Source organism: Phalacrocorax aristotelis, chromosome 13 (genome assembly GCF_949628215.1).
Source record: "Phalacrocorax aristotelis chromosome 13, bGulAri2.1, whole genome shotgun sequence".
NCBI lineage: Eukaryota > Metazoa > Chordata > Aves > Suliformes > Phalacrocoracidae > Phalacrocorax > Phalacrocorax aristotelis.
In genome coordinates this window covers 18,770,134-18,787,697 of record NC_134288.1, presented here as the reverse complement: position 1 = coordinate 18,787,697, position 17,564 = coordinate 18,770,134, and the positions used below count along the sequence as shown (strand labels likewise).

The window sequence follows — 17,564 nt, the reverse complement described above, 5'->3', positions numbered from 1 at the left end:
AGCACATCTGATCTGACCTCACAATGCCATGCCCAGAAAAGCCAGAGTCTGTTCTTTTAATTGGTATGAATTTAATTTTCAATTCAAATGCCACTTACTTGCCAAGAAAGCATTTGGGAACAGTACTTAATTTTCTCCTCCTGTCTTTGATAAGGTTCACTTTCTTGCTCATCATCATTTGGTACAGCTTCTCTCCTTTCTCTGCAATCATGACATACGCATCCCTCTCCATTCCCAGTTTCAAACCTGGAATACAAAGCAGAAATTCCTTCTAACATCAGATAAAGTGCTTGCTCTAATCAAAAGCTGAGGCCAAACAGACAAAGTGGTAGAAACACAAAAATTAACTCACTTATTTTCTGAATAAGGGGGAAATTGGGTCATTTATTTATCTGAGTACGAAACTGTCATTAGTGAGTTTAGCACCAACAAAATGCTTGCAGCTTTTCTTCTCCATTTTTACGAGTAGCTTTAAACTTACGGTTACATCACATCACAAAAAGTAGAACGGTTTACAGAACATGGAGAAGTTCCAAACAAAGCAAGATAAAACATATACATTCTGAAACTGGTTTCCTGTTGCAATTTCACTTTTGACCCTGAAAAAACTGCTGGCATAAGACTTGTTCAAGGCAGCTAAATGCTTGACAGAGCAGATGACTTTTTAAGAGTTCTATTACTTGAAGCAAAAAATACAAAACTGCTGAAATCAAATTCACATCCTTAAATAAATCAAACATTATTTTCTTATCTTTTCTTAATTAGCCTAATTACTAATACCTGTAGGCTAAAACCACAGTTTGACAATGGTATTATCCAGTCGATGAAGGAAATACTGAATGATTTAAGGAATGATAGATAATTGGATATAGAGAAAATGTCACATATGCTTTGTATGAGTTTCCACATAGCTCATGTTAACTTGAAAATTGCTATAGTCAGGAGGATGATCTCTGAAAAAAATAGGTGTCTATGTTACAACTATCGTCATAATTGGCATTTTATCGCACTCCTCCCTTCAGATTTTCAAATTATTTTAAGACAGCACATAAGAAAAGCTTTTTTGCTGCTGTAGATGTTTTGTGTCTTCTAGCCTGAATAAATAATTTAGGTTTCTGTCTATGTTATTCTAGAACTTGCAAATCTAGGCAACCCTGGAGTCCAAAACAAAGGCACAGATTTTAGACATCTCTAAGACTAGCTTGAAAACAGGCAGTCTGAATTGGTCCTGTACTTACCTGCCTAAGTTTTACAGAGATTGACATTAGGCAGAATTTAAGGGTAAGGCTAGAAATGAAAACTGTACATTCTTTGGGAAAAGCAGTTCACCCTAACTGGACATAAATCTGTTGCTTTACACTAAGACACTGAAATGGATTAGTAGTCTTCTGTGTCATCAGAGCTTTTTGAAAAAGCTTTCTAGCTTTTTGACAACCCTTAATGCATTTATTTTAGAGGCTTGAAACACACGTTCCAGAAATTAGACTTGCACAATATTTTGTCTTTCAAATACAGTATTTCTTTCATGTCTCCAATATCTGGCTAAATGTTTTTGCTTTGCAAGTCCCCTGGCTTATTGCTGTTGTTCTTCCATCCTCCTCTCCCCCCAATACTGTGATCCAATTCAATGCGAATAGTGACACGTGTAGCTGAGGCTAATCTGCAACGTGAACTTGTGATAGAAAACAGCCTGTGTAATAGTATACATGTTTTCTGCCGGTCTTACATCACTGAATTCCCCAGACTCTGATGTAAATGGCAGACTGGAATGCATATTCTACCTAACTCATCCTACTGAAGTAGGAATCTCACCAAGCTTTCTAATCCAAACACTGATATCTCTGTGACTTTGCAAGTACTCTGATTCAAAGGAGATTTTCCAATAAAGCCTGGAATGTCTGCCAGAATATCTATGCTCATCCCAAGTGCCTGTCATCAGCTGCCACATCATAAAACTATATGACAAAAAGCATCAGAAAAAACCCACTCTTACTAGCCAGTGCTGCATGGAAAACTTTGAGAAACTTTCTATGAAGTAACAGTTCTTTTTCGTTCCCAATATTTATTTCAGTCACCTCCCCATATTCTCAAGCTCCCTGTTTATATATGGTCTGTTTTTCTAGTCCTGTCTTTTTACTACTTATTATTGAAGTTTCCCTCTCCTCACATTTTACCTGATGCACAGGAAATTCCGCAGAGCGCTAGTGACCTCACAAAGTGAAAACTCACTATGAAGTGGAGACTTACTGGATCTTTTAGAGATGTGATTTAGTAAGAGCCAAGAAATGTATTTTATTAAAACAATATATCATGGGGAAGATCAGGATCCTTACAGTAGAGTGGGATGCAGAACGGACCAATGAGCACAGATCGCCAGGTCAGAATGGTAAAACATTTCCTTTTAACAAAACAAACCAACCAAACAAAAAACCAACCCCAAAACAGACCAAAACAAAATATCAAAACTGATTCCCTCTGTTGCCTTCAGGTAGTTCTTCTGAATTTACACTGTGCCTGATCTACATTTTGAAGGTAGTATGCTTGCTATTATCAAAAAGTATATTGGGGTTCATATATGATAAGGTATGTTAGAAATGTTTTATATTCTATGATAGCAAATAACACTGCAATGTGCATTGCGTTTAGCGGATTAGATGCAAAGCATTGTAACATAAAAAATAAGGTTTGGATTTCAAAGGACATTGAAGGATTTAGATTCTCTGCTTTCATTAAACTTCAGTGACAGATCTGTACTGTCTTAAAATACTTTAAAAATCTAAAGCATTATTACTTAGCAAGTACAAGTTGTGCAAACACACTGCTAAAAAGGTTTTCAGACTGACCTCCTTCAATATTAGCATAGATGAGTGATTACTCTTTACTGGGGTTGTGTGTGCACAGAGGGGAACCACTTCTAAAAGTCCGGCACAGAATGTTTTAAAATAGTGTCATTTTCTCTGGCAATGAGCTATTATTTTTCCCATTAAACAAACAGGAAAGCAGGTTCACTTGTGAAAGCCAGTTCTGACTTTTAAAGGAGCTCAGAACTTCTATCACCCACCCCTATTCATGGCTTTGCGAGCTTGCTTCTATTGTACAACACCGTTTCAAGAGAAGCTTAGTTTTTGTTTCTTTCCACAAAGAAGATAAAAGTGACAAGCATCTGCATGCATTTGTCACTGTTCTCAGTCTAAGTGTAATATTTCTACAGTTTTTATCCATGAACTGTTCTGTTTATTTCAAGATCATGGAGGCTGAGCTTGTGAGAACAAGCTTGTGCCATTGCTTCTGGAAAAAGAACGCACGGTGGATTTTCTTCTTTCCTTTTGCCAAATAATACAAATACGATTTTATCTTATTTACAAATTATTTTACCAATAAGTGAAATTGTTTAAATTTAAATGTAGTTTTTTTCACACTATTTCAATGTATCAAAGAAACAGACTCTGGCAAATAAAAATATTTGATAAATAGACCGACATGAGTCCATAAAGACCCCAAGGTATGCATTCAGAAATATTTGGTTTCATCACTTGATTTTCTTTGTCATTAAGGTTAGATTTTAGTTCTGCCTATGGAGGGAGAATGTCAACCTTTTCTCTTCCTTTCAGATGCTTATACATGCATATGCATTTCTCCTTTGTACACAAGTTCATTCAGTGCATTAGAAAATACGTTATCCACTTACTCTCCCTCTGCTCCCTTTCCTTGATTATAGCGTCCAGCCATTTCTGCTTGTCCTCTGCAGTCTTGGCCATACAGACAAACCATTTGTTTTTGGCTGTGTTGTGTATCTTCCAGCCATTTGTCACAGGGTAGCCATTGCTGTGGTAATCTGCTGTAAAATCCCAAAGCACAATGGACACAGTGAATAGAAGGCCTGCTACTTTAATCAAATCAGTGTGGAACACCTTAATTAAAGGTTGTTTCTTTGAAGAGCTTGATTGCTGGAGGTGTTCCTCATGCATCAGTCTTATTGGCTGTCCGTGTGACTTGTTGTTACTTACCACTCTGGAAGCACAAATATTAATAGGAGTATCCATGGCTAGACTGTTCAACTGACTGAACGTTTCAGTCCTAAGAGTGACACTTTGTAATTTCACCTCACAAGAACACTTGAAATATTTTAAATACAATGACATCAGTGAAAATTTCTACAATGTTTGTTCAGGTTATTTGTTCTGAACTTTCTGGGCACATGCTAACTTCTTGCACTGTAAGCATTTTTGTCTACCGGACATGGGAACACTTTAAATGTCAACTGTTTAAAGGACATAACATTAATTCCTGATTTATTACAATAGAAGCAGGGGCTGGTGTAGCCTTTGTGGACGAAATCAGAAACCCATTCAGTCTCCCTGCCTGTGTCAGAACACAAGAATCGTAACACAACTGCATTCCCATATTTCGTTCATGGCCACATTCCATGCTACTGATCTGATGCTAAGACTAATATTTGGTAGCATTCTAAATGAGAAGAAGATCCAGAAGTTCTGTTATTATAGCTGTAATGGCTTAAGATGTAAGAAATGGAAGGATGAAAGAAGATAAAGTATCTTTCACTAAATTAACTTGGATTAGAAGAAAAAATAGACAAGCTTCAGGGTACACAAACTCTTCATAAGGTCATTGCAGAGTGAGGGACTAGTGCCTGAAAGCATGTCCAGTCTTTCCACTTTATAAGTTGGTCTAATAATGAAGGAATCAGAATTTACATTGCTTACTTAAGATTTCATTAAAAGGAGATGGATGAGCAATTTTGTACCAACTTCCAACACAAGATCTGGAGTTACTGTGTTGTTAAAAGACAGTATTTGATCTCTTACCTGTTCCATCTTCCACATTCTCCACCTCCATGACTTCTGTATTTATTCGGCCCCTGAAGATATACAGGGACCCGTTGATTGACTTTGTCCGTTTAGATGTTTTTTTCCCAGTAACTCTGCCATTAGGATTTAGACTGTTAGCAACACATAAGCAAAGAGCGTAACATCTATATGCATGTATCAATCTGAGATATCACTGTTAAAGAAGGATTCCAATATAGTCTTTTCTGGTATTTCACCGTGTGTCTGATTTTACATCACCAGAATACTCAATCAACTCACAAAGATAAGCATACAACAGCATCAGTACAGTGACAAAGAGCTTATTTTGCAAGATTGTGGGAAGATTGGGATGCCTTCAAGTTTTACATTCTTGATGAATAACTGATTAAAATGCTAGTTCAACTGAACTGCACACAGCTTTGGAATGAAAACTGCAATCTCACCTGACAGTGTTACATTTGCCTCCTTTGTTTGCCTAAAGCTTTGATAAATTTGTGGTACATGTACCAAGTTTCAAATATGAAATGAAACATGTAAAGAGGGTAGTGTCACGTGGTCTGTCGTATGTGTGTTAAATGTCTTTGTATGGCAATTTTGCACCAAAGTTTACATCCTTATCCATAAGCCTTATAGTGTCTCTGTTAAAGTGTCTTACAAAATTCTGGAAAGCACTTTTTATTGCTAGTTATGTTCTTATTTTTATGTCCAGAATAGGTTTAAATCTATGCAACTTACATCTGCTGAGCTTTAATATCTAAAAGCAACCCTGATAAGTGAACCATAACACAACTGGTCAAATGATCATCATTTGAGATGGCAGGTGCTCAAACTCTGTACAGTGAAGGGATTGCTGTGGCAACTTGCCTGGAGCTCATAAGATTCAAGGAATATTGCAATAAAAACAGCTGGGGAGAAAATTTCTGTCAAAGTGAAACATCAATGATAAACTGAGGTGAGAGGAGAATCACCAAATTTTTTCTGAACAATTTTTCCTTTTACAACTAGCTTTAGTGACATATATACCTTTAGTGATGACCATATATTTACATCCAATATATATTTACATCCAATCAGACTGACAGGGACTGAGCTCTTGGAGCTATTAGGTCATTTCCTAAAGACGACTGTTGGAGTCAAAGGAAAAGCCGTCCTGGCAGCCTTAGTGAAACCCTTTAAATACTCAGCCCATTTCCCCACATGAAACATATTGTTCCTGACATCAGGATTCAATTTAAACAGCAGTCTATGATCCTTGCTAAAACACGAAACAATACTCAGCCCTGAAAATCTGTGTCATCAGTTTGTCAGACTTCCCTAAGTTTCTGCAACAGATGAGACTGCAGTCTTAGATCTAAAAATCACAGATCTAATTCTGATTCTAAACAAATCTTAAATTGGTCTCAAGAATACTACTCCTAATGTATGCTATTGTGAAAAGATATGATGCCCAAATTCAGATGGATGCATTGTTGACTACTCAGCAGAGATTGAGGCCTGAATTCTGATTGCACTTTTCAATCAAGAAAAATTCCAGTCATTTCTACAAGATAAGCATAGCATAACTGAGATGAGAACCAAGTAATGCAGTTTCAAATTAGGAGCAGACCAAGGCAGTTTTGGCGTTGGTTTGTTTTGTTGTTGGTGTCCCCCCCCACAAATTTGTGTCCCAGTAACATGTCAGTTGTTTGTCAAGCAGCCGGCCAAATGATCACACCAGCACAACTGGATAGACATTTATCTCCATCCTAGACTAATTATAAATAGCAGCTAATTGGGAGAAATATCCAAAATTCCAGTCACTCAGCAATCCCTAAATATATCTTTTACATTAGGCAATTCCCAGCAGACTTATTAAAATATTCTACTTTTTAATGGAAATCAGATTCTGGACATTTCATCAGTTCAAGCTACATTATTAGACAAAGATAAACAATATTGATCCTTTGGGAAAATCAAAGTGTTACAGCAGTCTCCTCCAAAATCAAGCCAAACTACAGGGTAGCTCAGTAAGACCTCCTGTAAAAAAACAGAGAGTTGCTTAAAAGGCAGTAGAACATTTTGTTTTCTAAATCTTAGTATTCCGGGAAAAATGCCTGGACAGAACGGGAGGGGCTAGGCTAACCTGAACTACAAAACAGTTTCTACAGTTTCTAAGAGGTCTGAAGAAGTAAAAGGTTAGATATCAAATCGATTTTTTGTTGTTGTTTTCTTAAGGAACAGTCTTCTGTTAGAAGATACACAAATTATGGAAGTCAGAATGAAATGTTTAATCTTTCTTGCTTCATTTCAGCAGAGTCAAAATGCTTCAGTTAGATAATTTTAAAAGCCATACATGATTGAATTCTGTAAATTTTTTCAATTTAAAGGTTTATATTACATTCTAATAATTTCTAATGTAGATTTCACTGAATAATTTGTACATATGTTGTATAGTATCAGCATTATCCATACAGAAAGTCTGAACATTACTGACATTATTCTTTCCCCAGCTTCATGGTTCCAAAAATTCCATTGAACAAAAAATGGCAAATAAACCCAGATTTTGAGATATGAGAACTTCCTTTGGAGAGAACACTCTGGTGTTTGAGAAGTTCTAATTGGGTTGGCCATCACCAGTAAAGTAGTATAACTTGAAGAAGGGGGAGGCTATTACAGGAAAGGGAATAGAAGTTCAATCTGGAGCATAGAGAATGCATTGTAAATTCAGAAAAGACCAAGACATGAGAATGATACCGGAGCTGTGAAGGTGAAAAGCTTAAGAACTGAAATACAGTATAACTGCTGCAGAAGCAAATTGCCCTCTATACTGCCAATGCTATTTTAGTAATAAGCAGTCGGCGTTACTAATGCTTAAGTTTTGTAAGGTGGAATGATGCAAAAATTGTTACTAGGATAAGAAAGGAAGACAACACACAGAACACATGTGCTGCAAATGGTGAACAGCAACTTGCTAATCTTCATCTCTTCCTCACTCCTTTGTGCCCCGCATCTATTTAATGTTTTGTTAGTCTTCCACTTTCCCCTTTCTTGGCTTGATATCATTTTTCACATCACCCAATTCTGCTTGGAATAACCTCACAATGAAAATTGGCGAGGCCTCCTTCTTCACATCACTCCTGGAGACCCATCTGCTCTGGGAAGCTTTCCAGCTGTAAGACCTCACTGTGTTTTTTTCTGCACTGTATCAACTTCAGTCTTTGGATTGTGCACTTCTCAGGGCGGGGAGCCTGTTACTGTCTAGCATATTTGCCCTACCATATATAGTGACTTCTTTCTCATATAGTCTAATAGCAACAGTCAAGAACAACGGAAAGTCACACATGTGACTCAGCCCTACAGAGCAACAGCAAATACAGTGAGTGATCAGTAATTGATCAGAGTTTCTACTTACAGAACTTCGGAACGGTCCCATTATAAAACCGTAAAGACAGAGGGACTTACCTGGATTTCCTCTTGCAATAGACAAGTAGATTATCAAATAGGAAGAACATTCTCTCCTGGATATTTCCTGCTGAGATTTTTAACAAAGTCCCTTGGAGCAAGAGCTGTGTGCAGATATCTGTCAGATTTGACCCCTGAAACATAGAAAAGATATATTCTTTATTTTTTACTTCCTCTGTGTGTGCAAATGAAGGATTTTTACTAAAACACTTATTTTATCTTCTTGTCATTAAACTTTGAAATAAGTGATGCACTCGTAAGGAAGAAGTCCTCTATTTCTTAACATGGCTAAACACATCATGTTTTTTCTGATTACAAAATTTTTTTGGAGTCCTCATGCACTACAATAAATCTTCCCTGTTAAGCTCCAGGAGACTTGTCCTGAAGGAGTCTTTCACTCTCAAAACAGCTGTATTGTGAGTCTCTCAAGACCATTAGTCTTCCCTTCATACCCTAGGCTATCATTGCAAATATGACAACTGATAGTTTTAGGAATACCTTAGAAAAGAATTATATTTCCTGAATATTGTAGCTCTGATACTGACTTATGTCATTATTAACCATCTCCCTCTCTGCAAAGTCATCTTAGTGGTGATGTCTCTCCAACTCTTTTGGTAGAGTATATGCAGGTGCTCTCCCTTCTGGAGTTCTAATAAACACATGCAAGTTAGAAACATAGCTGTGAAAATCAGAGATTGGGTCCTGTACACTGTGCTATCTGCTATGTGCAAGCCATTATATGCACTAGACAGTCAGAGATTCTCAAGACACTTTAGCCTATGAGGATGTCCAGAAGCTGAAAACCACAGTAGGTCGCTCTAAACCATTCACTCCCCAAACTGGTACTCAGATTATTCCTAGGAAAAGCAATCACATAGTCCTTTAAATGGGGCCCTTTAGGACCAAAGCGGTTGGTCCCAACTGAAAAAGAAGTATAGGCCTGTCCCAGGTTGCTCTCAGGACAGGCAGACTCCAAGTATCCCCACATTCTGAATGCACACAGTTGGGAATCTGCTCCTCAACTGTTCCATTGACCAAGCAAGATGGTTTGGCTAAATCTTAGGCACTAGCCTTAAATTCCTTGATGTCATATTACTTCAAAGGTACAAGAGCATCCTATCAATAAAGGTCCCTTTTCAGAAAAACACCACTTTATCTGAGACACTGGAAACATTACCACCCAGTTCTGGATCACATATTAGTTTTTGCATTTCTCTTTGAGTTGGAGGGAAGTTGTGAATGAAGCTCTGATTACACCATTTTCTAAATCAAGTGTTGCCAGCTGTGCTTTCCATGTCTTGCTTTTAGTTAACAAGGAAGCAGCTATTTTTTGAAAGGTGCCAAGTATGCAGCACTGATTCATGTGTTCCACATATATGTTTCTATACATTCTGGATAGAATGATGCTAGAACTAGCTAGATGCAATAGTTCCATCTGCTGTCCTGGTATGTTTTTATTTTCTTAATCATTCTATAGAAAGAGTTAATACATGTCCAGAAATGAGCACTTGTGATTTTGAAAATGACCAATTACCACCTACAGGAGAAATCACTGCATGTCAGAATTATGACCCCAGGGGCCTACTAGCACATACACAAATAGGAACAGAAACCAACTGACTGTATCACATAAAAGCATACTCCTCATGTGGTTTGCCCATGGAGAAATCAAGGCTTCAGAGCACCTCAATGTCAAGTACTTAATTTTCCAAAAGACACCCAAAGACAGCAAAAGTTATGAACACAGTGACGTCAATAATTGGGGGTCAATCTTCTACGAACACAGAAATCACTGGATAAAATTATCTGGCCTGTTTTGTGCAGGAAGTGAAAGCAAATGATTGCAACTGTTGCTTCTCACCCTAAAATCTAAGAATCTTTATTTTTCCATCAGACTCATCATGATGGTATCTAAACACTGTCGATGCATTTCCTGTTTGCTGTTAACCTAGCCACTTTCCATTTATACTGATTTGGGAGGTTTTTCAATAGTAAGAAACAGAGGAAGAATATTTACTTGATGTTTTCAGAGACAACACGAGATTTCTCACCCAAGTGGGTTTAAGCTGCAGGGACGGGGGAAAGATAAAGAAAACATCATAGCTGGTGGAACTGCAAATTACAGCCATTTATAAAATCAGTGATCTGCCTGAGCACTAACATGTATCTTACCACTCATCCTATTCTGTGATGGAGTTTTGCTTCCCTATGCATTTCAGACTGGAAGAATCTGGGGACATGTAGCAATTGTTCAGTAAAAATAATTTGCAAGTACTCACGAGGAGGAGCTCTTCCCACAGAAAAATCGATATAGAATACAGACAGCATATTAACTTGTTCTTCACTAAGCAAACAAAAACACTGTATACAAAAGTCGGTCTTCTCATGCATCCTCTACTTTTCTTTCCCCCTTTTTTAAACTAATCTTTGTTTCCCAGGATTAACCAGAACCAAATTGACCTGCCTGAGACTAATCCATAACATACATCTACAAGGATTCTGTGCATTCCGAAAGAATGAATCTGAGCAGAGTTCATTTTGACGAATAGACCTCTGATTAAGCTGCAGGCCTTCAGCGGCTTCCCGGACTTGGCCTACTTTAACATGTCCCCTCGTTATAATCTGTCTCCGAAAGAGACTGACAGGACGATGCCAGTATATGCTCTGTGTATGATAGTGGTAGTTGTATTTCAGAGGGAGACGCAGATTGGTGGGTGCAGATGTTGAAGAAAAATGTTGAACTATGGAAAATGCTCTAAAAAACAACTACTGCTCATAGTGAAGTTACAGATGACTCTCAAGAGCAAGAAGAGACACTGCAGAAGGAAAACGATGTTCCATTGTTCTTCATGTTGGAGATATTGAGGGTGGCATTGACAACTACAGGATGAAGATCAGATCAGGTATGGCCCATTAGCACAACTCGAAGGAAGTGCAAAGTCACAGAAACCAGTGAAATTGCTTGTTTGGTTAAACAGAAACATTAGACGAGGGAGGAAGAGCCTGTTCCAAATTATGTGAACAAATTAATGTCAAACTTCATGTTGGGCTGCTCACACACTCCCCACATTCAGGCTGCATCCCTTATCATTGTAAAATACTTGGTAAGCTGATCCTCACTTCTTTTTGACAATTTACATGCCTTGGATTAAAACAGTTGGAAGCTGTAGGCCCTGTCAAATTAGTGTGTATGGTATGTAACCATACATACAGGGTACCAGTGTTTCAGAATCCATATCCATGCTAACGGAAAAGGGAAATTTTCTATTTGATAGGAGAGATTGCCATCAGATAAAATAAAAATAGGCATAAATTTGCCATATAGACTTCCTCCTACAGCCAGCTCTGTGGCTTATATCACTGCATTGTTAAGCTAAAAAAATTATTTAACTCAGCAATTGCAGCTTTCCATAGAAAGAAGTTAGGAGCCCTTTTCATTAGGAATAAACTGTGAAATACATCTGAAAAAATAAAACCAGTTATTTACAAACATAGCACTTTGCTCTAGAGTCATAATTTGTAAGACCTCTAGCACTGTGCAAACCCGAGATAGGAAACTGTCAATCAGTTTCAAACTTCTTTACATAAACAGAAGAAGAAAATGCCATCATGTTGAGCATTGGCATGTATATATGACGTATAAAGCTAGTTTTCCTCCTTTTAAATATGCCGCTAAAAGTATTCAGAAATGTTCCACAGCTTACTGGGAGGGAAAAACACTTCTTCATTTTTGAAATTGAGCTAAGTGACCTAGGTGACTTTGTTACCAAATAGTGTATATAAACAAATCTGAAAGGGTTTTCAGCCCCAGAATGTCGCTGTAGATAAGCTAAACCCTTAAAAAAAAAAGTAAAGCAGTAACTTTGGATACCACTTCACTTATGGCATCACGGACACTTCAATAGTCGTGCCTCAGGCTCCAGAGTTCAGACCTCTTGCCTAGATGACCCATGAGTTGCATTGAACTTGAAATGGTTTTAACTGTTGCTAGAAGTCTTGCTGTATAGAACATTATATGACTTTGTTTGCTGAGCTTGCTATCCAAAAAATACACAGCTGGATATCGGGGTTGTTCTCACATCTTTAGCTGGATGCCAAGAACATCCTTCGGGGAAAAAAATGAACAAGGTTTAAAACATACACAAGAGAGAAAAAACAACCCGAAAGAGAGTCATGGAGAGCACCCAAGAGTCTGACCATGAGGAAGTTTACACGACCTCTAACAAAATGTGCTCAGCTAAGAAATCCTCAGCTGGCAATGATTAGCCTTGACATTTAAAATGTCAGCCTCACTAAATGCCGACGCCATTCTCTCCATGAGACCATTTAACACCACTGACTCCCTGTGGTGCACCTCCCAGAGGCTTCTAACTCCACTGATTCAAGGACCTCAACTAAAGTAATCACAAGATAAACTGCCAACCCTTTGCACACCATCCTAACTATCTAGTATTTCTACTGAGTGCCACCTCTTCCAGATTTCCTCTTCCCCCAGGCTTTACATTCAGGTTTTCTCTCTCTCTTATTTTTCCTCCCTTCCACAGTAAATGCTTCTAGCTACACAGATCCACCTACTGATAAACACATCCCTAGAAATGCATCCATGAGTAACTTAACTAGAGCAAAGACAAATATACCAGTTGCTTTCTTATCTAATGCTTGCTAATCTAACTTTTATCCTTTATACAGAAAATCTGTATGAAGCTAAGTGAGCTATCTTTCAAAGCTCCTGGCAAAATTAAAGGCTTGTAGGAATGGAAAGAGAGACTTCTGTTATTTATACCACTCCTGATTTCATCTTCCAGAACTATTTGTCTTTCAAATGAGTTCTGCCCATTTGAAATTTCCCTTCCTTCCTTCCTTGTTTGTTTTGCTACCATTTAGCAGCAACCTGAACACCCAAAATAAACACTAAATTCTAAACTCAAAGTAATGCCTCCCACACCTTCAAGAGAATGTATGCATCATGTAAGAAACAAAAATCCCTGTACACAGTAGGGCTCACTAAATTTCAGCCCATTAAACTGTGTAGCAAACTGCCTCCAGGAAGCTTGCTAGTCCTACATCATACCTCCCATCCTTCAATGTGGGACTGCAACTGTTCAAGGGCTTCCAGTTTCTCCATCTGCCTCTTGGTCTCGTTGATATTTGTGCAGACTGTCTTCATTGCCTGCAATGCGTTCTGGACAGCTGGGTGATCAGGATGCTTAGAGGGGGTCCTCTTAGCTAATTCCTTCAAATAAAAGGAAAGAAAACATCCAATGTAAACTTAGAAGCGGCTCATGGAAAGGCACTAGCATTAGTGTGCAATCCCACAGGAAAATGCCGGAACCACTGTAATATTAAACAGAAGTTCTGGGCACGTTCCTGTAGGTGTTCTCTGTTCTTCACCTGTGCAGGGCTTCCATTTTATATGAATGCTGCTAAATAAATGAAACAATCACTCACATTAAATATGCCAAATTAAGAGAGCTCAAGCCAAATGTTTTGCTATGTCACATATGTTTGCTTCTAGTGTGAACCAAAGCCAAATAAGTTAAAAGATTACATAAAATCATACTGTCTGCTTCAAAGACATGCGATGGACTGTTGATCTAGCCACGGTGTACCATGCTACACCAGCCCCAGTGATGTGCATCTAGTATTTCAGTGACACTGATTGGGCCCCTTCAATCACATAAAATTTATGCCCCTAGGAGGTCTTATCAGGAACCACTAGAGCTATAGAATTGGCATCTTCCATGAACTATGGCCTCACAGGAATAACGCTAGGCTGTATAGTCCACCCACAGTACTTACAGAAATGATCAGATGTGTAGATTAATCCCAACCCACTTGAAGCTTTAGGACCTAGGTTGTTTAGATCTATAACCAGTAGAAAAATGCAACCAAAGTGCAAATCAGCTTTACCTAAGAGTGGAACTGCCCCCATGAGAAGCCTGTCTCTTTCCACTGACCAAAGAGGGATACCAGTGAGACACCTCTCCTAACTCAGATACCTCAGTGTATTGGGTATCTGTACCCAGGTGCTGGCAGCGGAGGCTGCAGGGGCCTCCCTGAGGACAGGTAAGGGGCTGCCCCATGCTGGTTCCAGCCGTCTCCACAACAGACCCACAGCAGGACCCAGCTGAGTCCATCAGAGAAGCTAGTGGTGCCTCCGTGAAAAACATGTTCAAGAAAGGGCAAAACATGGCCGGGCAGAGAGGAAAAACACATGAAAAGCAGCCCTGTGAGCACCAAGGCCTGCAGAAAGGCAGGAAGAGGAGGTGCTCCAGGTGCCAGGCCAGAGATTTCCCTGCAGCCCCTGGAGAGACCAGGCTGGAGCAGGTATCTGTATCTCCCCTGCAGCCCATGGATGGAGCAGCTATCCATGCTGCAGCCTGTGGAGGACGCCATGGTACAGCAGGTGGATATTCCCTGAAAACTGTGGCAGGTGGAGACCCCACACAGGAGCAGGTTCTCCTGACAGGAACCGCAGCCCATAAAGGACCCACACAGGACCACATTTATCCTGAAGAACAGCAGCCCCAGGAGAGGAAAGCGTGACGATGAAGGAGCAGCAGAGAGGAAGTGTTACATAATGTGTGCAGTCCCCCGCTCCCCATTCCCCCCGCACCGCTTGGGGCTGGGGATAAAAGAGAGCAGTTGGGAATGCAAGAGTGAAGCTGAGCCTGGGGAAAACAGTGGTGGCTGGGGGGAAGGTGTTTTTGTTTCCCACCATCCAAATGTATTTTAACTGGCAATAAATCAAGTTGAGTCTGTTTTGCCTGTGATGGTAATAAGTGATCTCCCTATCTTTATCTTGATCCACAAGTATTTTTTAATCTTATTTGCTCCCCTACCGCGTCAAATAGTAAGAGTGAGAGAGCGCCTACATAGGCAAACAGCAGCTGGCCAAGGTCAACACATCACATGTGGATAAGCGCCTACAGCTCCGTGCATGACGAGTCTGTGTATCCAGAAATTGCAGGGAAACATACTAGCCACAGCTGTCCCACGTTTTTGTGTATCAGAAAGTATAATTATAATTTTATGAAGGAGGAAGTTCATTTACAGGAGAGTAACTTGTCCAATGGTAAACCACTTGCAAAACACACACTTTCTGGCACTCAGTTCAGTGTTTTAACCTCCAAGACAGGCCCATGGAAATGGAGAGGGGTCCCCGAAAGGCAAAGTGGGAAAAAGTGTTGGAGTTGGAAGGAGAGAGGCCAAGAGAGCAGCAGGAGTTTAGCAGAGACTCTTCCCCAGATTATGTTTAGGAGGTTAGGGTACATGTTTTGACTGGAGAGATTAACATAGAGATGAACAACATGTCTGCTCTGAAGGAGTTTAAGAGGCACTGCTTCACTTGATTAAATGCACAACAGCCTAGTTAAACACTACCCACTGAAGAACAGCAGTGGGAAGACTTGGGGCCTAACAATATCAACCAGTTTGGCAGAAGGGGTAAGCACTGTCAATCCACAACTAATCATTTTTTAGACCAATAGTATTTTATATTCAGCCACAATTGGATAAAAATACATTAAAGAAACCTCAACTAAGACTGGTAATTTCAACTTGATATATAATATGATGTTTAAGACCCACTTTTTTAGATTGCCTGGAATATTTAACTTTCTCACTATGTTTTGTTTTGCCTCAATATGTTATTTGGTTGTTTTAAAGTCCTGTGTCTAAATGGCAAACTGCTACTGAATTGCATCATTTTGCATGACACAGGAATGAGTTTGAATATAGCCAGAGAGCCTGCACAGCACTGTGGTCTGAACATAGCTAAACTGCTACAATCCATAGTTCCCACAGCTAAGGGCAAAGACAGCCCGTTACAGTTGTTGTTCATGCAAAATAACTGATTGCAAACCCCAAATGCCTGTCATGGGCACCAACTAGGCTTAATCTGTCGTTTGATTTGTCTTTTGCTTCTCCACATCAACATCTTAACCTAAGCGAGTGTCTCTTCACCATACAAAATTTTTCCATATTGACATTAATATGGAAATTAATATGGCATTAAGACCTTTGTGCCACGCTGTCTTGCTTGGCACTGACATACCCTGATTTCAGGTATGATCCTGAGTATTACTGGGGCTTGCCTTGCCTGAGTTGGTGACGCAACCTGTAACACAAGCACTGCTCCTAAACTGACACATGCAACCTCTAGATGAAATTAATTGGTACAAAGCCTGTCAGAGAGTGGAGGGATGTGGGCTGAAGTTCAAGTTCTGCTGAAGCTTGCATTAACTTCTAGTAACTATAGTAGCTGCTAATCCAACCATTTTGATAAGCCAGACACTCCGAGCTGCTAAATCAAGGAAGCTTTCCTGTGCTATTGTTGATTCATAGAGCTGCTCTACAAAGTTCTTTAGACAGGATTCACCTTTAGCATGTGAAAGGTCTGTGCATACCTAGCTGGACTTTTCTACTAGCAGGAGGTAACTGTAGAATAGACAGACTGAGGTGGTCAGATACCAGCAAATTTGGAAGGCGTATTTGAAAGGAGGAAGCTAGAGTTCAAAGTAGTACAGGTTTGTTTCTGCCTTTACACAGACCCTCTCAGTGCTTCCTCTCTGCTTCCCCACAGTGGTTGGAACAAGACTTAATTCACTAGCACTAGTAAACTACCTTGAGACCCAGTGTTACGGAAGTGCAAAGTTATTTATTTATTAGTGTCTCAGTTTGCAGAGCCTTTTAAAGTGAAATCTGCATCTTGAAATTAAACTGCTTGGCCACTGAGACTCCTTTGAGTAATGCAAGAGACAGATCTCGTGAGAATCAAAATATGGCAATGGGAGGTGCTCTCACTTCCACATAGGCAGATGCTGGAGACAGAAAGGCCCAACTGAATGGATGGGAATGTCAGATGTTTGTCCAATGAATTCTAACTATACAGTTCTTTGCATAGATTTGGTATTTTGAGATTTAACTCATAGCTACATTTTCTTTTTTCAGAAAATTATAAATGGAAATTGACAATGGCTCTTGTCAGATGGATGACAGAGATGGGTAATATGCTGACAGCTGGGAATCCCATTGAGAGAGAGGAGTTAATGATCTTAAACTCTTGGATGATTTACAGAGAAAAAGTAACACATGCACAGGAAAAAGAGGTTGGCTGCTACAAATGTCAGCTGATATCATAAATGAAATTCCCTATGGAAGTTTCTACCCAACTTTTGCTGAAGATAAGGCCAAGGAAAGTAAGTGTTCAAAAAGAAAAGGCAAGAGAGAGGTGTTGCACCTTGGTGACACTAGCCTCTGTTCCATGCTTCCAAAAGAGTATAGAATTTTGCT

The 17,564-nt window shown here is 39.4% G+C and overlaps 1 protein-coding gene across 2 annotated transcripts in view; it reads right to left on the bottom strand.

The window, feature by feature from the left end:
• PREX1 (phosphatidylinositol-3,4,5-trisphosphate dependent Rac exchange factor 1) overlaps nucleotides 1-17,564 on the bottom strand; it is a 174,091-nt gene that overhangs the window by 58,211 nt on the left and 98,316 nt on the right. The window contains exons 6-10 of one of the 2 annotated variants that reach the window (XM_075109194.1): nucleotides 13,342-13,503; nucleotides 8,271-8,404; nucleotides 4,827-4,960; nucleotides 3,689-3,838; nucleotides 99-246 (exon numbers count right to left, since the gene is read on the bottom strand). In XM_075109194.1, the coding sequence (XP_074965295.1) occupies nucleotides 99-246; nucleotides 3,689-3,838; nucleotides 4,827-4,960; nucleotides 8,271-8,404; nucleotides 13,342-13,503 (728 nt within the window). The remainder of the gene's footprint in view (nucleotides 1-98; nucleotides 247-3,688; nucleotides 3,839-4,826; nucleotides 4,961-8,270; nucleotides 8,405-13,341; nucleotides 13,504-17,564) is intronic. The other variant, XM_075109195.1, reaches the window with a different exon arrangement.